The sequence below is a fragment of the Rhinolophus ferrumequinum genome, chromosome X, assembly GCF_004115265.2.
Source record: "Rhinolophus ferrumequinum isolate MPI-CBG mRhiFer1 chromosome X, mRhiFer1_v1.p, whole genome shotgun sequence".
Taxonomy (NCBI): Eukaryota; Metazoa; Chordata; class Mammalia; order Chiroptera; family Rhinolophidae; genus Rhinolophus; species Rhinolophus ferrumequinum.
In genome coordinates this window covers 113,226,208-113,251,284 of record NC_046284.1, presented here as the reverse complement: position 1 = coordinate 113,251,284, position 25,077 = coordinate 113,226,208, and the positions used below count along the sequence as shown (strand labels likewise).

The following is a 25,077-nucleotide window of genomic DNA, read 5'->3' as shown; positions in this document are numbered from 1 at the left end:
GGATCCAGGTTCCTTCAATCTTACGAATCTACCATCTTCAGTATATGGCTTCTAAGGTCTCGAGAACACGAAGGAGAATGTGTGGGAGGTTTTTATGGGCTGTGCTTTACGTGGTGCATATCACTTCTGCTCACATTCTACTGTTAGACCTCGACACGTGACCATATCCAACTGCAAGAGATGCTGGGAAATGTAGTCTAGCTGTGTGCCAGGAAGAAGAGGAAATGACTTTACTAACCAGCTAGGCCAGTCTGCCATGCTGAGTTAGAGGAAGAGGTCACCCCACTAGCTCCATATAGATAGAGACCTTCTCTTTCCCTTACCTTGGTATCTCTGATGCCTAGTTAAGAATCTCAGGCCTTCCTGATCATTAGTTCTCCGCTGTCATTTCCTCCATGCCATGCCTCACACTAGCCTTGCTCTCTCTCACATCCCCCTGTTTTATTTCATCAGAGTGCTTATTACTACCTGATTACATCCTTCCTTATCAATCGGGTTACTTCCTGTCCTTCTTCCTACCTGGGTGTAAGCTCCACGATGGCAAGGATTGTGTCTGTCACGTCCACCACTGTGTTGCAGCGCCTGACATGTGGGAGGTCCTTAATCAGTCATTGCTCAATGAATGAATGAACCACCTGGGCCCTGGGGGTCTTGAACGGCTTCATGGAGGAGGTACAACTTGAGCTGGGTATTGAGTAGAATTTATCTAGGAGAAAAGAGATCAGGGAAATGTGGTAGACTAAAAGGAGATAGAAATGGAGGACCTCAAGAGGTATAGATTGAACCTTCTATGGAGTTTAGCCACATCCATTCAAGCTACATACTTGAGCTTCTATAACGTATAGTAAGTAGGTCAGTGTTCTAAGACTGGTGCTTAGCTAGAGGGTGCAAAAAAATACACAAGAAAGCCCATCTCTATCTTCAAACAGCTTGTTTTGAGCTTCGCTTTAGGGGCAACTAAGACACTCCCTGTTATGTCGCAGGTTCCTCATCCCAGCCACCAGGGCTCTCCACTAAACAATTTCAGTCTTCCTTTTCAGGATGACCATGGTCTTCCCACATGGATATCTGCTCCTGTATAGGGCAGTGGTGTGGGTTTTCTACAAAGTGAGGTAGCAAGGCCAAAGGTGGTGTGGCCTTTGAGATCAAACGTACTTGCTTTATGTCCTGGCTCTAGCATTTATAATCTTTGGGCCATTAGGCAAGTTTCTTAACCTCTCTGTGCCTATTCAGTAAATTGGAAATAATCAAATGTGCTTCCTGGGTTTATTGTGGGAGCCAAATGAGATTACCTCTATCAAGAGCCTAAAGCAGTTCCTGCTTCATGAACATGCTAAGTGGTATTATCTTCCTCCTTGGTGGCCTCTAACCTACCCCCTCCCCTCGCTGCTTCACACAACTCCTGGTCCAGCCGCAGGGGTCCTGCTGGGACCCACAGTAACAGACTGTTTCCAACCTTCATATTGGGTTGCCACATAGGAAATCGCCAATATTCAAATCTTTCTTACCTCGAAATGGAAATTTCATGTGGTTCTCTTCCAGTGTTTTCCAACCTTCCTGCTAAACCTATCCATCAACCCTCCCCCCAACCCCACTTCAAGGTTACCTCTTTCCTGTACCCCTTCCTGAACCAGACAGCATTTCTCTTGAACCTGTGGCGCTCTGTGCCTCTCTCAGGGTGCACGCTTGATCCCACCTGGGATTATTATCTAATTTGTCTAATGTGGCTACCAGGTTATAAACTTCTGAAGGCACTGATGATGTTTTTTTCTCCTCAAAGTACGACTGCACATTAAGTTCAAGTATTTTGAACTTAATGAGAGGTGACATATTCTAGTTCTCCGACCCAAGTGTCATTTGACAGGGACTCTGGAACACTCAGAGTGAATGGGTTAGAGATCTATTAGTGAGCCTCTGAACCATGACAGCCAGCACTGGAGCCCAGGCCCTTGTTCTCTAATAAGACCCTCTAGAATCAGGTGCCTGCTGTACGTATCTTTGTTCTCTCTTCTCTTCTCACCTCTGCCTGCCTCCTTGGCAAATCAACCTGAGAAGAGAAACTTGACAGAAATAACCTTGAACCTGGGAGGGAGAAATAGGGTGTCATTTATCTATGAAAGATTATTGAGTTTTTGGATCCTCATTTGCTTATTTAAGAACTATAAAGTTGAGCCAAGTCAAATTTACAATATCCAACTATTTTGACCTACAGAAGTGTCAGTTTCATATGGTTCAACCTAATGTTTTGGCATGTGGGCTCATTCACAGTCATTCATAGGTGAAGTGGTCTGATCCCTGTGTGTGGTCTACCCAGCCAAATCCTTGGTAGAGAGATCCCCAGAGAGGCTGCTCATAGCTTCTGATGGGCCATGGCCTTCGGTAGATTCTGCCATGGCTTGTGGAGTTTCCATCATAGGCTCTGGATTCAAAAGTGGCTAGTTAATTTCCCTTTTCCCTGCAGGTGCCAACATATGTGTTTGATCTCTGGGATAAATGCCAAGACCTCCAGGTTTGAGTTTTCAAGTCTTTTGGACATCAAAGGCTTTCCTCCTCACCACATGGGCATTTCTGCACGGTTACTCAACAAAGCTCCTCCGAGGGCCAGTAGCAGAGTTCTCAAGAGACAAGGAGGGAAGGGAAGGAACTCCTCGTTTCCTAAATATTGCAACACGTGAGGCAGATGAGCATGAAGGGCCATAAGGCCTGTATGTTTTTCTCAAACTGTAAATTTGAAATTCAGAAACTTGAGATGGCTTTTCGTTATTTATGAACTAGATCCACCTGAATGAGGCAGCTGGGAGCCTCTCATAGTTTCCTCATTTTATGTAGCCAAAGGAATATACAGGACCTTAACAATCATTGTATTCGACACCTACAGTCATTTCATGTGACTTTTAAACAAAGTACTTTTGATTGTCCATTTGTTGTAGAAAACATCTTAAAGACAAAAGGAAAACAAAAAAATCTAAAACTGAATTCAGTTATCTTAGTGTAGTCATTGTGAGAGTATTAAATAAGACATTATGTCACTGTCATTAAGAATCAAGATTTTCAGCATAAGAGAAAAGAGATCTAGTATAAAATCAAGAAATTTAAATTATTAGGTTGGTGCAAAAGTAATTGCTGTTTTTGCAATTACTTTTAGCCTTTTAAACCGCAATTACTTGTGCACCAACCTAATAAACTGGAAATAGCAGTTTGGGTTCATGATTTACCGTCACCTTCTGAAATGTGCATATTTTCTAGCTCCGTCTATTGAAGAAACCTAGAGTCAATGACAACCCAGCAAGAATGAATACCCCTGGCATACAGAATGTGGTCTCTAAAGCCTGTTCCCTGTGAGAGAAGCCAGGGATTCTTGGAGAAAGGGCTGAGTCCAGGTCTGGAGCAGCTAGTGTACAAGATGAACCTGGGACACCTTATCATGCCTGAATCTCTGACAGAGGAGGAAACAGACCTCGAGAGCTCCAGTGACCTGCTCAATGCCATACAGGAGGCAGGGCCCTGGGAATAGCCAGGGTGCCTGGTCCATGCTCCTGTACAAGGCCGCCTCCCCTTAGCCAGGCTGCCAGGCCACAGCCTTCCCAGCTAATGTTCCAAAGGATCCAGAGCTGTCTGACCAGGGTTCTTCACTGCCACACTGGGAGATTTTGACAACAAATCTATTTTAAGCCATTTTAACATTTGAAAACTTTTCAAATCAGCCAGCTGCACAAACAAGACATCCCAAATTTGAAATGCACATACTTGTGTACTGTGAGGGTCATATTCTTAAAACCCTCAGGACTATTGGGGTGCCCATATTCACTCACTCTTATCACTTCAGTGCATAGCAGCAGGACTTACATCTCCCAGGACCTGCATTCTTTGCAGAGAGCTTTCTCTGGCCAGGGAGCTGCTTTTCTAGAAGTACCAGAGAAATATTGCTCCGGTGCCTAGGCAGCCCTCAACCAATGACTGAAGTGGTAGATAAATATCCCAACTCCCTTGCCTCTGAGGTGTGTGTTCTGCACTGGCTCTCGATACAGTCCAGCCTCAGTTACCCACAGCAATAACATGCTCATGAACACACCCTTTATTGGTTTCCTTCCCTTACCTTTCTCACTTCCTCCCACTCCCTACTGGTAACTTTCTAGCATTACCAACTAAATAAACTATTTGTACTTGAACCTTTGTTTCACTGCCTGTCCTGGGGAAACCCCAACTCTTCTTTTCATTCTCTGAGCCTGTCTTCCATGGGCAGGTAGGGTGGGAAAGAGCCATTGTCCATGGAGAGCAGACCTCCCTAGGTATCGCTGCAGACTCAGCTAGACTCAGGCTAATGGAGTCACAAGAGAACATATCTTTTCTGGCTCCAGATTCAATGTCTTGTGTGTTAAGTATTCCTCACTCATATAGCTCATGCTGTGTCTTTTATAGAGAGCACAGAACTCATTATACATGGCTAGGCTTTGGGGGTGGAAAGGTCCTTAGAAAAGAATTCCTTTTGGCTTGCAGGCTCATGTATTTATAGCATTGTTGGCCCAATACGTAAACAGCATCACTTTTCCTCTACCTACGAAGACAATAATTAGCAAGTAATAATTCTAAGTAAGTGAAGTGAAGGTGGTATATGGGGACTTTTGTAAGTATTTAAAAATGTCCATTGTCACTGATGATCTCTAAGTCAATTTTAAGAAACTAACCTCTACCTAGGAGAAGAGATTTATTAGCATATATAATTGGGTGTCATGTGCTAATTAACTTAGTGCTTCACAATTTAACCAAGCCAAGGGCATCTCTCCAAGATGACCAGAGAGGCTCCATGTACCATAGTGGAAACAGAACCCTTTCCTCTGACATCCAGTGGCTGTGTGCAGTCACTTCTGACTGAATAGAAAAGTGATTTTCACAGGCTTTTTCTGACCTGCTTCTCCCACTCCAGCTCCACTGTCTTCCCTAGAATGTCAAAGGTGCCTGTGTTCATGATATCACATCTGTAGTTTGAGCAAGAGGGAGGGGACTTTAGAACATATTCATCTTTGTAGGCAGAGTGCCTTCTTTCCTCTCTATTTTCCTGCTTTCAGGAACCAAGAGTACCAAAGAATGACACTCCTGGTCTTCCCTGTAACCAAACTCACTCTCTTGGTTCTTTGCAAATAATGAAAACAGATTTGTGACATCCACCCTCTTCTGAATCTTGGGAAGTATTCCTTAACTATCCATTTGGCTCTCCGAAAAGATCAAATACCTTCTTTCTGATCAGTATTACCTTTTTTTATACTTTAACCTGTTTGCCAACGTGTAAAACTGCCACTGTCTCTTTAAGGGGGGCAGGGGAGGGGGCTCACGAAACAAAGGTTGAGCCAAGCTTCCATCCCTCCCACTCTGATTTAAGCTCAGGCATGAAAGCCTTGAAAACTGGAACAAATGTGTCATGACTTGGTGACGGGCTAGTCACGTTCAGTCCAAGTTGCTGGAAAGCCAGTACTTTACCACTATCTAAGAACATCACGGCCCTTCCGGTAAAGCTAAGCGTGGGGTCGACCTAATTATTAAATTGAGCTATCAAGGTAGTTTTTGTAGAGCAAAGCAGCTGACTATCACTAATTTAATAGTTTTTAATCTATTACCTACCTTTTTACCTTGGTATCTCATTCTTTAAACTCATACTACTCCATGTGTGGTTTGCTAACTGGCTGAGTCAGCATCCCTAGGGAACCTGTTCCTTACTCCCTGGGCGGACATGCTTCTGGAGTCCTAAAATCAAAATGGCTGGTTTCTTAGAGAACGGTGAGAAAGTGTATTTTTTTTCCTTTTGAAGGACAACCTGATAGATATGACAGGTAGGAAATCACGACTGAGAGAGATAAAGGGTGCAGCAGCCAGGCTGAACGTTGGCACGGGAGGAAGAGATTGCCATGGATCAGGAGACCTGAGCTTTGTTTTTACCTCTGACAAAAATCAGCTATGTGATCTTGCGTCAAATCTTTGAACCTCAATTTCCTCATCAGTACATGAAAGGGGTGGCCTACACAGTAGCTTTCAATGTGTTTGTTGACTGCTACCCAGAACAAGAAACAAATTTTTACATTACAACCCAGCACACACACACAAACACATGTACACACATGTGACACAAACAATAGCTTCACAAAACAATGCTTACTACATGCAGTCATTATGTTTTGTTTTTCCTACTCTCTTCTATTTCATTATTTTAAAAATTATAGTCTTGACCTGCTGAATGGATTTCACAATTCACTAATGGGTCATGCCCTGAGGTTTGAAAAAACACAAAACTCCATAATTTCCGAGGTCCCTTCCAGCAGTAGAATCCAATGACTCTTCTAGATGCCTAAAGGAATTTTCTTAAAACAATAGCTGAACTGTGACAGATGGTTACATGCTTACATTCTGGAGGAAGTGTGTGGTGTAGAGCATGGCAGTAGAATGACCCGAAGATAAACAAGTGAATTATAAGCCGCTCCCAAGGAGGATGTGTCATGCTGCAGCTCTGACAGTGACTCAGAGAATTAGGATCTCCAAGTCATTACACTGAATGGTGCCGAAGTCAACCTATATCACAGACTGGGACATCTGACCTTTCAGAGAGGTTATGGGCTCCGCAGTGGTGGGTAACCTTCTTTCCAGTTTTCAGATTGTAAGACACACACACCCCTCCCCTGCCCTAGTGGCCTCATCTTTGTTTACACCTCACTCACCAAGAAGACAGGAAAATAAAGTAAAAAGAAACTGGGAGAGCTTTAGACTTTCCTCTTTGGAACTTAGACCCCAATCATGGCCCCTTGGTCTTCATTTGTTCCCAGTCCAGGAAAGGAAACTTAACATTTACTAAGCAATTACGTGGCAAAGATTTTATCATTTCATTGGATCCTCAGAACCACTCTGTGAAGACTCTAGGGTTCCCACTTTCCAAAGGCGAGTACAGAGGCCCCAAGAGTCCACTAACTTGTTCTGGATCCACTGCTAGCTGCTATGATGAATCCCCAGCTTTCCATCCCAGAGCCCAGGGTCTTTTCCCCAGTGCATCCTGCCATTGCTTGACTACAGAATCCTTCTGGATGGATGATGCAACCTCACTTCATTTGGGTGACTGGTAGAAAGCAGAGGCATAAACGGTACAAGACAGGACTCAGACAGCAGAAAGTCCAAACCCTTATTTGTAAAGATGGGGAACTTGGGTCCTGGGAAATTTCAGTGAAAAGCTCAAGGGCGCAGAACTGCAAGTAGAACCCAGGCTTCTAGTGGTCTTTCCATAGGATGTTGGACATTAAAATAGTGCCAGATGGGTACTACATTATTTGGGGGAATCACTGCATAAATTATATCAATGTCTAACCACTACCGTGTTTCCCCGAAAATGAGACTGGGTCTTATATTAATTTTTGTGCCAAAAGACGCATTAGGGCTTATGTTCAGGGGATGTCATCCTGAGAAAATCATGCTACGGCTTATTTTCCGGTTAGGTCTTACTTTCGGGGAAACATGGTATGCTATACACCTGAAACTAATATAAAATTATATTGAATGTCCACTATAACTGAAAAAAATAAATTAACAAAAAACCAAAAAGTAATAACAGTAACTAATAATTAAGTGGTACTCCTGGTGTGAAGCATGATTTTGTTTTAGAAGATGGGGAAATATTTCTATGGGAAAAATCAGTCTAGATCTTTTTAGTATATAAATAAATATACAAATATGTTGTAGAATGTGGGTGCTAGAATGTTTTAGGACACTGGAACTGTCACGGAGCCTAGACTTTTCTGATGCTGAGGGGTCCTTGTTGGATGCTTTGTTTAGAGCGGGGACAAGTCTGAATTACTATGGGTCTACAGAAAAGGAAGCCCAGCAGGGACAGACTGTGGGAACCTGGCTCTGACGTTGGGCTGCTCCACAGGTGGCGGGGCCCTGGTGCTCCCTACCCTGCTCCCTCCTCCATGTTGCCAAGGAGAGTGGGCACAGGGCTGGCTGCCAAGGAAGGAAGCGCAGGCAGGAAGGAATGGTTTCACTTGATGAAATCTCCTCCCTATCTCCCTAACAGATAGGAGAACTCAGGCAGCAGCAAGAGAGACCCTGAGTAGATTCCATTTTGCTTACCAAGCTGATGACTGCTGAGGACTTGCTTATGTATAGCTGGGACCCAGGGAGCAAACCAGTGACATATCTGTGACACTGACTATTTCAGATGCTCATTCATATACTGGGGGTGCCAAAAAAAATGTATACATATGACTTGTATTCATCTTTTGTTATTGGTATATATTGAGTATTACAATTTTAATACAGTTTTTTTCCTTTCTTAAAATGCGTATACATTTTTTTTGGCACCCTCTGTATTAATGTGCTAACACACTCCTCACTGCTCGGGGCATCTGACCGGATGGTTTGTGGAGAAATGTGTTCTTAGCAAGAAAGCTGTGTGATGGGTAGAAGGGCAGAAAGAAATGTTAGCAAGGTGTATGTGGGTAGTTAAGCCTGTAAGCACGCTAAGGACATTTTCAAAAATCCCTTCCCTCCCTTGCAGGGATAGAAATTCCATTTCTGAGTCACTTTGCACATTTTTCTGAAATTTTTACCACACGTAGCATTCAAACTTTAATTTCAGCTGTCGCCTTCCCCCTTTTAAAGTCTTGAGAGCCTGGGAGAAGGAAGAAGGAGTAGGATAGAGAGAAAGCCAGCAGGAGGGGTGGAGACTTGAGGTAGATGCTTTCCAGGAAGAGAGCCAAAGAATAAGCATTTTGTCCTCCTCCTAGGGGTAATAAAACTTTAAGGGAGTGAGAGACTCATGAGGCTAGGAAAGGCAGTGTTGAACAAGTACCAACCCCAGCAGGGCAGGGAGACACTGGGAGCTAGAGAGGCTTGGGGCAAGATTATATCTGCCCCCTGATTTTCACCTTTTCCCAACAGTCCCTAAACCCGAGCCTCCTCCTGCCCTTAGAATTGGGCCTGACCTTTCTAAAAGAATGGTGGCCACTAGTTTTCCTCAACTTCCAAGTCAACTCATTTCAGATGAACGCAGTGACCATATCCATCCTTTCCAAGCATCGCTGTGAATCAAGGTCTAGACAATTCCATTATCCCAGAGTTTGACGGAGGAATGAACTAAGTTCAGTCTATAAAGACTTCACTGCCCTGTGGACATTTCCTATGATGGCATTTTCTTCTAGCAGTTCGGTGTTTGTGGTACTGTTTATATTTCTATAATATGACAAATCTGCTGGGTATTTTCTGAAAGATTCACTCAGTTCTTGGTTACACCTAATGCTATGGATGATACAGCAAGTAGAAGTTGTGAATCCTTTATTTTGATTTTGAGAAGCACTAGATACTTTTTATGTGGCATACAGCCCACTCAGCCTTAGTTTAGGCAAACTTATTTCAGTATTGGTTTGGGAAAGAGCAGCAGCTTGGAAGCCAAACAGAGGTGATTTCTAATCCCAGATCTTCTGCTTGCCAGGTGTATGACTTTGGAAATTTACTTACTTTCTCTTAGTTTCTGTTTCCTTATCTGTAAAATGGGAGCAATACTTTAATCGTTGGGTTCTCTCACAATGTCATGAATATAATGCAATTGGCTTAGAGCATGGCATATGGCTGGAGCTCTCTGCAAGAGCCTACAGTCTTGGACAGGAGAAATGACACAGCCACATAACCTTTTACTTGCTGTAGGGGATAAAAATGAGACACATAGCCCTATTTCCCATTGTAACCCCTGCCATGATCTGCCCTTTCCTTGGGGAGCAGTAACAAAGGGAGGAGAAGACAAGTACTAGGTAAGACAAGCGACTGGCTCCAGAGAAGTAGATAAAATAGTGGGAAGGTATATTAGTTTTCTATTGTCGCATAAAAAATTGCCACAAATTTAGCAGCTTAAAACAATACCCATTTATGATCTCACAATTGCTGTGGGTCAGGATTCTGGGCAGAGACTAACTGGGTCTTACTCTGCTCCAGGTCCCACTAGGCTGCAATCAAGCTTTTGGCTGAGGCTGAGTTCTCATCTGAGGCCCGGGAACCTCTTCAAGTTCATTGGTTGTTGCCAAAATTCAGTTCCTTGAGGTTGTAGGACTGAGACAGTCAGTTCCCAGAGGCCACCTACCATTATTTGCCAAGTGGCCTTCTCTACAATGTGGCAGTTTGTTATTCAAGGACAACAAGAGAGTGTTTCTGCTTCTCCATGTCTTTTTTTTAAGGGCTCACCTGATTAGGCCAGATATACCCAGGTAATTTTCTCCCTTTTGATTAACTCAAAGTCAACTGAGTAGGGATCTTAAAATCCCTTTTGCCAGGTAATGCAACATAATTCGTAGGTTCTACCTTCACTCAAGGGGAGAAGACTATACATGGGAGGGCAGGAATCTTGGGGGCTATCCTAGAATTCTGCCTACCACAGAGGGACACCTGGATATCCAAATAAGCAGAGGAGAAACCTTTTTCTTCTCTTTGTATCATTTTTATGAGAACAAACATTACTGGGAGTACTAAGCCTGCTGTCTTGCATGGCTCAGCCATGGTGAAATTATTAAACGGAAGAAAAGGGGGCAGGGGGAGCCTGAAGATGTGGACAGCCTTTCAATGGCCATGGCACAGCGAGCTTATGAATGAGTGGATTCAACTTTCAATGAACTGTTACTTAGGAAAAAGAATAGATTTTTTTTAAAGAAGGAAAATGGGATAGTTTTCCCTGGAAGAGCTCCATTAGTGCCTGCCTGTCTGCCTCCGGTGGACACATAATACTAGTTAATGCTCTGTAACCAAAGGACAAACCTGAAAGCAAAGGCATTAAAGAGTTTTGCTTCCCTTCCCTGTCTAAGAGATAAACACTATTGTGGCAACTGATGAGTGAAATGTTCACCTGCTAATGCACAGCAAAAATCCATTATAGCTTCTCAGCAGATGAAGAAAAAGACAGGGAAGAGGTGAGGCTTCGTAGCCCTGAGGGCTGCCACTGTAAGATCTGGTTCTTTCCAGGAACCATGACTTGGCTGTCCACACTTGAACTCATGCGTTAGTCTTTGCATCTGAGAATCCACAGTCCTCAGCAGCAGACAGAGTTGAACAGCTCAGAAACTCAGCACTGGCTTGCCCAGTAGGCACAGTAAGAATGTGTTTAGGGCATTAGGAACGCAGAGGTACCAGGAATGCTTTTTTCAAATAACCTGATATTTAATATTTAATAAGAAGGAAAGAGAATTTTGCTAAACTTCCTTACATTTATTTTATGATATACTAATTTATTGTTTAATTTGGGATTACCTACTACAGAGGTAATCTGTAGGAGTGGAGGAGTGGAGACTATAATCTTTTCGGTGTTTATGGCCTTTAGAGTCTAGAAGTCTTAGACCATCCCTAGGGAATCGTATATACTAAAACCGGAGGAGTCTGCCAGAGGTCACTTCACCCAACCTATTGCTTCCAGGTAGAATCACAGCTAAACCTTTTTCATGCAGAACCAAAGAATGCACGCTCCATAAAAGCAAAGATTCTTGTGTGTTTTGTTCTGTGCTGTATACCAGCTCCCAGCACTGTGCCTGGGACATAATAGCTATTTATAAAACGTCCCATGAATGGGTGTTTCCATTTTCTGCAGTCTCTTCCCTTCCCCTAAGTTGCCCATCGCCCTTCTTTCCCACAGGATCCCAAGGTATCATCAGATAACATGTTTTGTTTCTCTAACTTTCCCGATGATAAAAAAATAATCTGGGGCACTTTTCAAATACACAGATTAATTACTAGGTCTCTCTGTTGGAAGTTTTGGTTCAGGAAGTCTAGGTTGGAGCCCAGGAATCCGTGTTTTTGACAAGTACTTCTGATGAGTTTTTTCTTTAGATCAACATTGAGATAAATAGCAGGAGCTCAGCTCTTCTGCACACAAAGACTGAAGAGCCACAGCCACTTGACCTGATTTCTGAGGAGCTATCAAAAGTTAAACTCTGAGCTTCTTGTCAGTGGTGCTGAGAGAATGAGAGGTTGTAAGAGTCTTCTGGTCTACCCCCAAGTCACTTGGGCCCAGCTCCAAGTCCTGGCTCCTGTCTTCCTGAATTGATGGGCCTAAGAGAGGAGGTGCTCAGAAGCCCCTCCACTTCTGGGATTGCCCACTGAACTTCTTGAGTCTTCTTTCCACCAGGCAAGCTTTCTGTTCTGTCCCTTCTCCCGGCTGGCGCTAGCACATGAATTCAAGCCACCTCTCTTGGGTTTAGTAATAACCTCTGCCCTGTTTGGTAGGAGTTGACTTCTGCATCTAGGGAAAGGCTGACGTTTTAGTCAATCCCAGTCACTGAACCAGAGTATGCCTCCAAGGTTGGCTAAGTAAAGTCTCTATTTTCAGCACTCCTCACTACTTTACACATTACTTTACACATGAGAGAAAGAAAGCTCTGATCTAGATAGGGCCCGCGCTTTCTACCCCAAGGTCTCCCACGCCTCATCTGAGACAGGAAGAGGCTGGCTTCTCCCCTAGCAATTCCTCTTAGATTTTATTGTCTCCAGCACTTGGTGACTCCTGACTGGTTCACCAAACACTATGGTTTCCAAGGAAAGAGTTGAGGTTATAGAGTAACTAAAGAAAGAAAAGTTGCTGTCCTCATTTTTGAGCCCATAGAACTCTTCCCTAAAAGTAATCTCCCCTAAACTCTTCCCTAAAAGATAATCCTGGGATCTCTAACTCTTGGGCTTGAATTCTTCTTGGAGATTAAAAATCAAAGAAGGATAAATCTAGGTCAAAGGAAGTAATCTGCTCTGTAGCTGAAGGTGAGAGAATGTAACAGGCTGTATATGGTTATGATTGTCCAATACAATAGCCACCTACACCTATTTACATTTAGTGTAAATGTAAAAAAAATTAAAAAGTAAAAAGTACTTAATAGCCATTGTGGCTAGTGGCATCCATGTTGGACAGCACAGCTGTAGAGTATTTAATCATCACAAAAATTTCTATTGGATGTCACTGTTTTAGAGGCATGGTGTTGCCCCTTTGATCCTGTCCATGTGATGTCTCTTTAGCATCTTTGGAAATATATCTTTGTTTTATTGGTGCTCCTTCTGGGTATGATGCATTATTCCATTATTCCAGAAAAATATACTACTGAAGACATTAGAAAACAAATGAAAACCAAAAATAACTGCCATATATGCAGTAATTGGGGGGTCAGGTTAATTATCAAAAGGTTGTATTTTTCCCAGTTTTATTTCTTCTATTCCTCTTCGACAAAAGTACCCTCTTTTCTTTTTCATTTGCCTTTCTGCTCTATCTGTAGAGTATTTTATTCTAGGTAAGGCTCCCCAAAGAGAAATGGTAGACCAGACCTCAGAAAAAAAAAGGATCAGACAGAAACCAAAAGGCTGTTTGGGGCACAGAAATAAAGAGTTGGGCAGAACGCCCCCAAATCATACACTCGGAGAAAGATGAAAAGGAGCAAAAAGAGGCAATGAGACTGGGAGGCAGAGGGTGAGCCCAGGATGGGGATCTGGTCTGGACAGCGGGTCTGGAGGGTAAGGCAGACTGAGCCCGCGCTCACCATTCCCAAGGCTGGCAGGCTGCTCAGGTGCTTAGGAGTTCCTCTGTGCAGTAATTTCCTAACCAGAATGCTGCTTAGGAACAGCCCCTTCCGTAAAAGTTTACCTTCAACTCATGAGTGAGCTCCATCCTGGGCTCAGTGTGTCCATGCAGAAGGCATAGTGAGTCAAATGCTGTGTTTTGGGGAAGGAGACCTCCTTCCCTGATCTCTTGGATTCCGAGTTGCAAGGACCATGCTCTTTTCCTCACCAGCACTGTCTGTGGTTTTTCTCCCTTAACACCCATTGCCCCTGTAATGGGATCTTTAATGCTTGTGTTCTCCCCTTGGTGAAACTAGGGAAGCTGAGCAATGCTTTGAAACATGGCAGTCGGTGGAGTTGGCAGGTGGACAGGAGGATAAAGTTCAGTAGTGAGGGTTGGGGGCCAGGGGTCACAGGAGACAGAAAGCAGGGCAAGTGAGGGGCAGACTTCTGGTCGGCATCATGAGCAGGTGTGCAACACAATAGTTCTGAGGCCCTGCAGACAGAAGAGCGGAGCTGAGGCCACCTTTTAGACTCATCCCTGAGGCTTTTCTCTGCTTCCTGGGAAGGCAGGACCCCCATGCCCACCCCACCCCCTAGCAGTGCTGGCTGGGGGCTTGTCCAGGGTGAAGAGTGACTGCGTCAGAGAGAGTGTGAAGTGAAGGTGTGGAGAGGAAGTTATCTTGTCACAGGAAGAGAGATGGTTGAGGGCACAGGTTGTCCTGACACTCTCTGTGTAGTAAACTTCAAACCTTTCTCCAGCCTTCAGTGAGTTCCCAATGTGAACGCAGCGGTCGGGACTTCCACTCCACCCAGGCTCCACCCTGTCCCCCTCCCTACCCCAGTGTCTGCCAAATGCACAATTTAAAGCTGCTGGTGTGTAAATGCCCTGTTTCCCTATGTCTTGCAGCCGTCTCCAACCTGGACATCGAGAGTAAGTTGAGTGTGTACTACCGCGCACCGTGGCACCAGCAGAGAAACATCTTCCTCCCGGCCACGAGGCCGCCGTGTGTGGAGGAGCTACACCGCCATGCCCGGCAAAGCCTGCAAGCCCTGCGCAGAGGTGACTGATCCCGGGCTTGGGGGGCTTTTCGGGGATAGAACTCGGAGCTTGTCCCATCCAGGGGTTGTTGTCTGTCCCATCAGTCCCAACATGTCCCTCTATTATAGCAAGTACATTGAAACACTCCCTTTTCTACCCTGAATGAAATTCATGGGTAATATAACCTACTATGCACATAATTAAATATAGCATTATGGTCTAACTATGATAATGAGAATTTAAAAGGAAAATTACGTATAATAATAATATTTACAATATGCAAATAAATGCTCAGACCCAGCAACACTAGAAGACATAAAGAAACATTCAGATGTTTGTGTCTATCCAAAGTAGGTTTGCATTAAGTAAGGACAATCAGAAGCCGTTCTGAGGAAAAATGGGGAAATAAAGGAGTCGTGGGCCAGGAGGACACACCATAAAAACTGGGACATTCAGAGTATATTACACATGAGCAAAAAGTAAAATAAACAACCTGTGATTATAATTAAATGGGAATTAGGTTTGATTCAGAAATAGATTCTCAACTTTTCCCTTACAAGAAATTCTGGTGAGCTATTTGTGGGACCTGAGGCACCTTGGGACTGTCCTGTGCTCCCACCTAGTCATCCTACAACCAGAACCAACCCCCTGGGGCTCTTCTGCTTCTGCTGAGCACCAGTGATCTGGTCCATTCTACAGCAGAGCACGTGGAGGCCTGAAACTTGCTCAGGGTCACACACAGCAGGTTAGGTACAGTGGCAAGACTCAGCGCCAGGCCTCCAGACCCCCAGCCAGTACTCTTTTCCTCCTCACCATACACTGAGTCCTAGGGAAATCACTCTTTCAACTTCTCTTACAGTCCTGAGAAAGCCAGAGATAGGCCCGTAGCAGTCAACGTAGAAGATAACAGCCCTGTTACTTTTCGGTGCCTTAACACTATTCTAATTAGGACAAGCAGATTAAAAACTGGCATCAGCCTTTCGGAGCCCCTTGAATTGGGTATCAGAAGTTGGCCTGCCAGCTTTTTTGGCCTTTAGATAGATGTTTGCTGTGGAGAAGATGGTGTCTATACATTCGATGTCTTTGTTCCAAATACACCTCTGTGCTCCTTTAAGGAATGGTATTTTGCAAATGTATTACAATGCAAGTAGAATATTTTAATGTTGCTATCAAGATGGGGAAATAAAATGACAAATGTTTTTTTAGCTTATTTTTTTCCACAAGTGTATGACTTCTCCATTTTCCCCATCCCTAGTCTTTTTCCCCTTTAATGAAAGAGCTAACCTACTAATATCCCTAAAAATTCCCCTTGCTTATTAGTAGCAGATACTATGACATTTATAATGAAGAGTGACAATCAGTACCCTCTAGAAGTATCTCTGGCATTCTTATTATTCACTTCGATGATATAGTTAGCTAAAAAGGTCTTCTTTACCAAATTTTTAGTGCAAGCCACCTTCTGGAAATCTTGCTTACCACTCTCGCCATTCCTTTGCACCCTGGCTTAGGCACCCTTCCCTAATATCCCGTGCCTCCTCCTATCATGGCACTTATTGTCATAACTAAACACTTATGGGCCTGTCTTCCACCATTCATCCATGAGCCACTCAAGGGCAAGGATATCTTATTAACTTTTTTATTCTAAGCCCTTAGCATGAACCTGACATATAATAGGTCTTCCATGAATGTTTGTGCAACTGAATCGAATTCTGCAGAAAACGGGTTAGCACTGAGGGCACAGAATGACGACAGAGGAATCTGATCATTTTAACTAAATACTTTCCCTGATCCCATCATTAGAGAGCTTGAGTAACCCTTTAGCCCTTTAGCCATAATTATTTTTATCCCTTTATTATTATTCATAAGTCATCCTTGATTAGATTTTCCAGATTCAACCAGATAACATTAAGCTGCTCGTAAGCTATCACATTTCACTGTGTTGTCAGGTTTGGACTTAATGGCAGAACTGAAGAATAGCAAGTGCCAATATCAATTTTCTCCACACTTCCTCCTGGGGGCTGAGAGAGGGATGTGGGGCCCCCTGGGGTTTAGAAGGAAGACCCTGGAGCTGCATCTTACCTCCACAGACTGGCTAGCTTTGTGCTTGTCTCAATAGCAAATCTTGGGTGTAGTAGTTTTAATAGCACTGCAGAGAGCCATAAACAGGAATTATAGGCATCATAGAATTAAAAACATGCAGTGTAGAATTAAAATTAGAAAGTGACTTTTTTTTTTAACCTTGTCCAAGAAACACACTAGCTTAGCAGTGCATCCATCAGAATACCACTTCTGCCATCTGGTGGCCAGGACTAATACTGACCCATCAGACCACAACCATGCACAGCATGTGCCGCAGTGAGCTTCCCTGTAGGTTCTCTATTTGGTCAGCTGGAATATCCTGGCTTCCACCAGAAGGGAGTGGATAATGAAGCACAGACAAGCAAGGCTGCGGTGGCAGCAGCTCTGTGCTCCTTTTGGAGATGAGGCTATAAGGAGGAACCTGGGGGACTGAGACCAGAACCTAGAAATTGGCTGTCTTCAAGATCTGCTCAATAGCAAGCAAACCCCTCAACAAAGTGTATTGAGGGCCAGGCATTGTGCTAAACTAGGGATTGAGAGAACAGTAATGAATGGTCCCTGCCCACAAGGGAGTTCTGGTTTGGTGAGGGAGACAATGAGTAACCGGGTGATTTCAACATAGGGATATAGGGGCGCAGAGGAAAGGCAGTAATCACGCCATGGAGCTTCAGGGAAGGCTCCCCAGAAGGAGGAGACCTTAATGGATTTCAAGTTCTGGAGAATCTGATTCCTCTTTTTTCCCTTGTTTCTTAGCAATTCTTTATGCTCAGAGCCAATAGTGGCGTTCAGTGATGCCATTGCTTATTTGTAAGACAGGGAGAGAGAGATTACTAGATGGATTTAAAAAGATATATTATACATTTCCTTGCCTTCAAGTTTCAGAGCTGGGGTCTAAGTTCCATTGGTCTGAGGTAATAAGAGCCAAGAGTCTACTTCAGTATCAGGCTCTAGTAGACAAATGCCCTCCCCACCCCACCACCAGAAAAAAGTATTATTAGGGAGCCATTAATCTCGCCTGCCTACCCTTGGCCTAGGGTGAATGCAAGAGAGACGTTTAAGAAAGTGTAGGAGGGGAGTGACTGAATGGGAAATTAAGTTGATGTCTCCCTCCAGACTCCTCCTCTCTTTCCACCTTTTCGTAACCAGTGACCCCTGTATTCTATTCTGTTATGAATTTAAGAATGTCAGAGCTTTTCCTTGCACTGCCCGTTTAGAGAAAAGCCCACTGTTTGCTTGCAGAGAAAAATGAGGGTGGCACTGGACATAGGTATTGGAACAAGGAACACATTTCTCTCAAAATGTCTTCCTGATCAACATTGGTTGTAGAGGCAGGTTAGCAAAGACTACCTACGTGGTGACGAGGACGTTCTTTTGCTTGTGAATGGGAATCAACATTTGTCTAAAGAATCCCAAGCAAAGGAAGATGAAGAACACTACCACGTTTTCTTGCCACAGATGAAGTCGGCATTTCAAGCAGGGAGGCCCACAGACAGTCAAATCAGACATGACCAGAAATATGAAAGTTCGAGAGTGCTTGGGTACTAGTTTAGAGCACCGCACACTGACTCCAGCAAAGAGGAAGGGGGCCGGCATTAGGGAGGCCAGTGGAAACAGGACCCGGAGAAGGACCTAACAGTGACAGCCCCAGCCACACAGCCGGTGAGAAAGGTAGCGGTATGGAGTGCGTGCTGATGTAAAAAGGCTAACCTTTAATGAAAGCATTAATTCGTTCTTCCTTTTAGTCACTCAGCAAACATTGATTGAGAACCCATTATGTCTCAAGCACGGCAGGGCACTGGGATTGAAAGCTAAATAAAACATAGTCTCTGTCCTCCTTCGAGGGAAAGAAGCAGACGCATAGACAGATGATTTTTATCAATACAATGATGAGATGAAATGGGAACTGGGCATTATCGGGCCTTTGAAGAAAGGGCTTCTGACGTCACTTGAGAGGGTTAGTGTAGTTACTTTCATTTCCTAAGATGGGTAAAACAGTAAGCAGTGTCCTATGAGCTGTCAAATATTCTATATTCTATATTATCAACATTCAAAGAATTAGAATGTGATAAAATAAGTGTATAATTATAATCAAATACTATCAAACCCAAGCAATCTTGGTGTGATGAGTGAGAAGGTATGTTAGGGCCTCACAGTACCTGTAGGTCAAGTAGTGGTTAAGGGGAGGGCTGAGGGGCCAAGTGTACCACTGGTAGCTCGGCAGTCACTTAGTCTCCCTGAGCCTGTTAAAGCATCTGCAGAAGAGGGATGGCGTCAGGACCCACTTCATACCATTGCTGAGATCACACTAAGAGCTTCAGCAAAGCATCTTTGACATGTAGCAATTGCTCAGGAACTATTGGGCATCGTAATTATTACTGATGTGCTGAGTAATGGTGATTTTGAATAATAGAAGGGCACATCAAGAGATCTGCTGCAAAACTCTGTACCTTGGGTCATTAGGGGGTCACGAGATTTCAGGCATGAGTACAGGCTGCATTTTGGCAGGTGGGGTGGCCTTTCGTGTGGCCAGTATGTTGAGCTGGGTGTGCTTTAGGACTCACTGAAACACCCAGAAAGCTAAATGGCGCTTTTGGCGTCTCAGTGATTGTTACCATAAAGTGAGGACCATTTTATGCCACACGTGGAAATGTCTTGGCGCTTCCCAGTGGCAGCTTTATTTCTAAATCAGACAACTGTTGTCATTGGGATTCCTTTACTTTCTCTAGGAGCCCTCTGCGTGTTGTGGGTGACAGGGCTTAGATGGCTGCAACGGTGCGCTGGTCACAAGCTCTCTAAACAAACAAAAAGTAATAAAGTAAATAAACAAAAGCCCTGACACAGAGCTCTCTCACATACCTTGCCATACTCCCATCATGGCCTGTTTCAAGCTACCAACAGTTTAAAACTTGGCTTGCAAAATTCCTGAACACATAACACCTAGCACCCCTGAGCCTGTATGAGCTGGCCCCAGCACCCCCTGGATGGCTGTGAGCATTTGTCCCTGGCACTCCCCAGTGGATCTGGCATGGCTGTACCTACTGTTCACACCAGCATGACGTCAGCACATCTTCCATCATTGTTCTGGATTTTTTTCTTTTTCTTTGGCTCATGTTGTTTTGAAATGAGGCATGTTGAAACATATGCTGCTTTTTCCAAACTCTAGAGGGAGCCATGTCGTACAAAGATTCTGAGGTGGACCCAATGAAATGTAGGTGTCCAGCTTCATATTACTATGAAGTGGAAGTTTAGTTTGGAACCCTTCTGAAAATCTTATTTGGTATACAAATGAACTAGATTAGCACAACCTCACGTTTTCGAGCCTTTTGCTCCTCCTCCCAAGGGGACAAGACAAGTGGAAAATGCCAATGCCAAGTCTGTTTCTGTATTATTGCTTTTTCTGCCCCCAGATCATCGCAGCCGGAGTGATCGCCGGGAGCAGAGAGCCGCTGCCCCCCTTTCTGTAGTGGCTCCCCCCCTGCCGGCCTACCCCCCAGCTCACAGCCAGAGGAGGCGCGAAGTTAAGGACCGTCACTTCTTAACGGTGAGCTTGGTGGCCAACTGGCAGCTCTGTCCTTGCTCATCAGGAAGCACGAGTGGGTCCTGGGAGTCAGTTTCCCTCCTCCTAGTGGAGGAGGCTGGGCCGCTTGAGGGAGCAAATCATGGGCATTTGAGAACAACTTAACTTTGTCCTCTTGCATTCCTGAAATGAATATCTGTTTTGGGAATAGAGTGGGGATACAGAGATGTATATATTAGTTAACTGGTTACACAATGCAGTAAAGCAATAACAGTTAAGGACTATAAAATCAGGGGCAAAAAACGTTCTTCAAATCCCAGTTCTTCTGCACACAAGCTGAAAGATTTAGGGCAGATGACTTACCTTCTTTGCCCTCAGTTCCCTCATCTATAATATGGGGGTATTAATAGTACCTAGCTCATCGTGTTGGAAGGTTAAATGAGATAAGGCATGGAAAGAACCTAGCGTAGTGCCTGGCACAGAGTCAGACCTCAATAAATGTGAACTTCTATGATAACTACTATTATTCCTAGTCCGGTGATAGCTTGGCTGACTCAGTAGGGTGAGCTGGAAAAGAACTTAAATGATGTGGAAATTTTCCATTTGAAGACAACTCATCTCATCATTTTATTCTACAAGGGAGGCTAGTTCTTCAGGGTAACCAATTACCAGAGCGATGGCATCACTGCTGGTGATTTCAGCTTTGCCTGGGTAGGTGTGGCTATAACTTAGCTCAGCCCCAAGTAGGGATCACAGATGATGAAGCTGAGCCCAGTTCAGAACACCTGCAAACACTATCAGCAGCCGCTGCCAACACCATCTCCCAGATGTGCCTTCTGGGGCCTCAGTGGGGACAAGTGAGCACTTTGTTTCTCTGAGCAGGGAGGGCATCGCTGAAGTGAGGGGCTATGGTTTCTGTGACCAAATCAGCCCATACTACCTGTCCACATGGCTAGACCCCTGCTCTCTTGTCATTCTAGTTTGAGGCCCAAAATCTAAAGAAGTTACAACAGTGTGGTTACACGTTGAGGTTTTTTATTTGAAATTAAATGTGTTATGTATGACTATAAACCCTACACTCTTCTGGCTTTTACAATATGCAAAATAGATGCAAATTATTTGGGTCACATGATGCCAAACATCCAGATGAACAGACTTCCTCTAAATGAATCTGCATGATATAACATATCCAGATAAAATAGTGAATGATATTGGACAATACATAGACATTTTTCTACTTGTGGCTGGGACGGTAGTCTTCATGTCCTTCAGGCTCATCAAGTGTCTACTGAGTGCCATGTCATACTCACTGCATTACTCTAGTGCAGCTCAGGGATAAGAAAAGAAGGTAAGAGCTTCTTAGGGCTTTCTAGGTCTTTATATAGAGCAGTTACACACATGCTAGTGATTTGTCATAAAAGTCCCTGCTCAACAAAAGTTCATATTAAGCTCAAATCTGCTTGCTGAAGCATTTGCTTTTAATGAGGCACTTTCTGCATAAAATGCTAAAAATATTTTCCCATTCATTATACATGTTTTGTGGCTCATTAAGTTAGTTTTCTTGGGGCGGGGGTCGAGGTGGGAGAGAAGAATGTTGAGCATTTACAGAAATGACATAAAAATATTACCCATTGTCATGTTCTGCATAATTTTTAATAATAAATGTCTAAATACCAAAGTAAAACTATAGGAAAAGGCTTAAAATAATGAATAGTAATGTGGGTGCTTCATTTGCCTAGCAAACATCAATAAAGGAAAAGTCTAGATTGTACTCATGTAAACTTCAGAAACTTGACCCATCTCAAATGATAATATTTAGTATTTCTAAGTAAGTTGGGGATACATAATAAGCAAACTCCATGTATTAGGCATCATCATCATCATCATTATTATTATTAGCCAGTCAAGTCCCTGAGGTATCAGTGATATAGTGATTGTATCATGGGTCTAACTAGGTTTAAACTTTTTGGTTGTGTGATTTAGAAAAAGATATTATATCTGAGTCCCAATTTCTTTATCTGCAAAATGGGAATAATAACTTCGATATTACAAGGTTGTTAAGAAGACTTAATACAATGTTATGTAAATATGATTAAATTATGTGTGAAAGTGCCCAGCAGTCCCTAAAATACATGAATATCTGAATCTATACTTGTAATCACTTATAATAAAACTCTTACCATTACATGAAAAGCCTACGATGTATACTCATATATAAGACTGGAGGAAGTATAAGTTGTCATACCCTTTCTAGAGGGCAATTTGCCAATGTTTATAAAACATTCATACCCTTTGATGTAGCCATTCTATGTCTAGGAATTTGTCCCAAGGCAATAACAAGAGTATATGCAAAGATTTATTCACCAGAATGTTCATCAAAACACTGTTTACAATAGGAAAAATAATTACAAATATCCTAAAAGTTGAACAATAGACTTAGTTTAATGAATTCTGATATAATCATAGGATAGAATACAATATCAAAAATAGTGCTATACAGGAATATAATGACAGAAAATGTATATGTTTTATCATCAGGGATTTTTAAACAGTATAGAGTGTGATCTCAAAAACATATCTATGAGTGTATACGTGAGTATGTATACACATATGCATAGGGGGAAAGGCTGAAAGGCTATATACCTGCGGTTCCCAAACTGTGAAGTACCCTGGGGCACAGTCATGAAATCCTAAGGGTGCACTGGGATATTTAAATTTTTTAAGAAACACAGTGTCATCTGTCTGGTGACATCTGGTAATCGCTCCAAAGTAGCCTCATAGCTCCTGTAAGTGGAAAAAGGGGATGCTTGCTTTCTTGACATTTGATTTATTATCAAAAGTTCTCCGAGGGGAACTCACAGGAAACTGACCAGCCAATTTAGCTTAAAACCCTCTGTCAATTGAAAATTCAAGGGATGTCTCCTAACTGAAACCCATCTGGGAGTCCTCCTTCATCAGAGGTGGCAAAGGGAGTGATTTTAGACCCAGATGGTTTTCCAGAGGAATTCTACTAAGCCTTCAAAGTCCAGATAATCCCAGTGCTCTATAAACTATTTCAGAACATTGCAAATGAAGTAGAACTCCCCCCCCATTTCTTTTATGAACATTTTATAAAGGTTTGATACCTAATCCTGATAAAGACAGGAAGGAAGGAAGGAAGGAAGGAAGGAAGGAAGGAAGGAAGGAAGGAAGAGAAGGAGGGAGGGAGACTACAGACCAATATCATTCATGATTATTAATGCAAAAATACTAAATTAAATGTTACCAAACAGAATACAATACCACATTTAAAAAATTAATATACCATGACTAAATGGGATTTATTTCAGGAATGGAAGGTTGGTTTAACATAGGAAATCTGTTAGTATCATATACAATATTAATAGATCTAAGGGAGAAAAATCCATATCCTTATCTCCATAATGCTGGAAAGGCTTTAAATAAAATTCAATGCCTATTCTTTATAAAAACACTCAAGAAAATAGGAATTGAGTGGCACTTCATTAACATGATAAAATATATAGACCTTAGTCCTGAAGCTAAAATCTTACTTAATGAGGTAATACTATAGGTATTTCCACTCAAATCAAGAACGAGGCAAATATGCTCACTGTCTGTTATTATTAGCATTGTACTAGAGGTATTAATCAATGCAATTAGACAACATAAACCAATTACAGGCATGAGAATTGGTAAAGAAGAAGTAAACCTAAATCTACTTTTGATATGATACTATATCTACTTTTGATATGATACTAACCTGCAGATTACATGATACTATATCAGAAAAATCCTAGAGAATCAATGATAAAACTGACTCAAACAACAAAAAAATTCAGCAAGGTAGCAGGATATAAACACACAAAAATCAAAATCCTTCATTTACACAAATGATAGATAAGTAGTAGACCTAGAGGTAGAGAAAAGTCCATTTACAGCAATAACAAAGATTAAATACTTAGGAATTAATTTACCAGAAATGTAGAAAACCAAATGAGAAAAACGTGAAAACATTCCTAAAAGACACAAAATTATACTTTCTCAAATGGAAGGACATTCCCTGTTCTTGAATAGAATGATTCAGCATTATAAATAACGCAATTCTCTCTAAGTTAACTTATAAATTTAACACAATTGCAATAAAAATACCAGTAAGCTTTTTAAAAATGGGGTTAGACCCACTGATACGAAAGTTCTTAAGGAGAAACAAACATACAAAAACAGCCAGGAAAACATTGAAAAAAAGAAACGTACAGGGGTGACTAGCCCAACCAGACATTCAAATATCTTTAAAGCCTTTATCATTACAACAGTGTGGTACTGGCACACAAATAGACAAATATACCAGTAGAATAGAACAAAAAGTCCAGAAATCAACACAAGTATTTATGAAAATATTACATAGGATAAAGGCAGTATCTCAAAACACTGAGGCAAAAGATGGAGTTTTTAAAAAAATGATCCTGGAACAACTAGGTAGCTACTTGGTAAAAGAGAGAAATGTATCAGAGTTTCTCAACCTCAGCGTTATTGACAATTTTGATCAAACAATTCTTTGCTGCGGGGCCGTCCTGTACAACAGTAGGATGTTTAGCAGCCGCCTTGGCCTCCAGCCACTAATGCCAGGAGAACTCTTTCCCCTAGTTTTGACAACCCAAAATATCTCCAGACACTGCCAAATGTCCCCTGCGGGGACAGAATCGCCCCCAGTTGAGAATCATTTAATTAGATCCATATTTCACACTATACACAAGATTAAACTCCAAATGGACCAGGAACCTAAACACACACAACAAATGAAATGATATAAGTACTAAAAGAAAATAGGGGTGAATTATTCTATGACCTCATTCCAGGAAAAGGCTTTTTAAGTCTAACTCAAAATACAGAGGCAATA

The 25,077-nt window shown here is 42.6% G+C and overlaps 1 protein-coding gene across 5 annotated transcripts in view; it reads left to right on the top strand.

Moving 5' to 3' along the window:
• The window catches only part of NHS (NHS actin remodeling regulator), a 347,739-nt gene that overhangs the window by 287,154 nt on the left and 35,508 nt on the right, over positions 1 to 25,077 (top strand). For all 5 annotated transcript variants that reach the window (XM_033116708.1, XM_033116698.1, XM_033116721.1 and 2 more), the window contains exons 2-3: positions 14,453 to 14,605; positions 20,071 to 20,204. In XM_033116708.1, the coding sequence (XP_032972599.1) occupies positions 14,453 to 14,605; positions 20,071 to 20,204 (287 nt within the window). The remainder of the gene's footprint in view (positions 1 to 14,452; positions 14,606 to 20,070; positions 20,205 to 25,077) is intronic.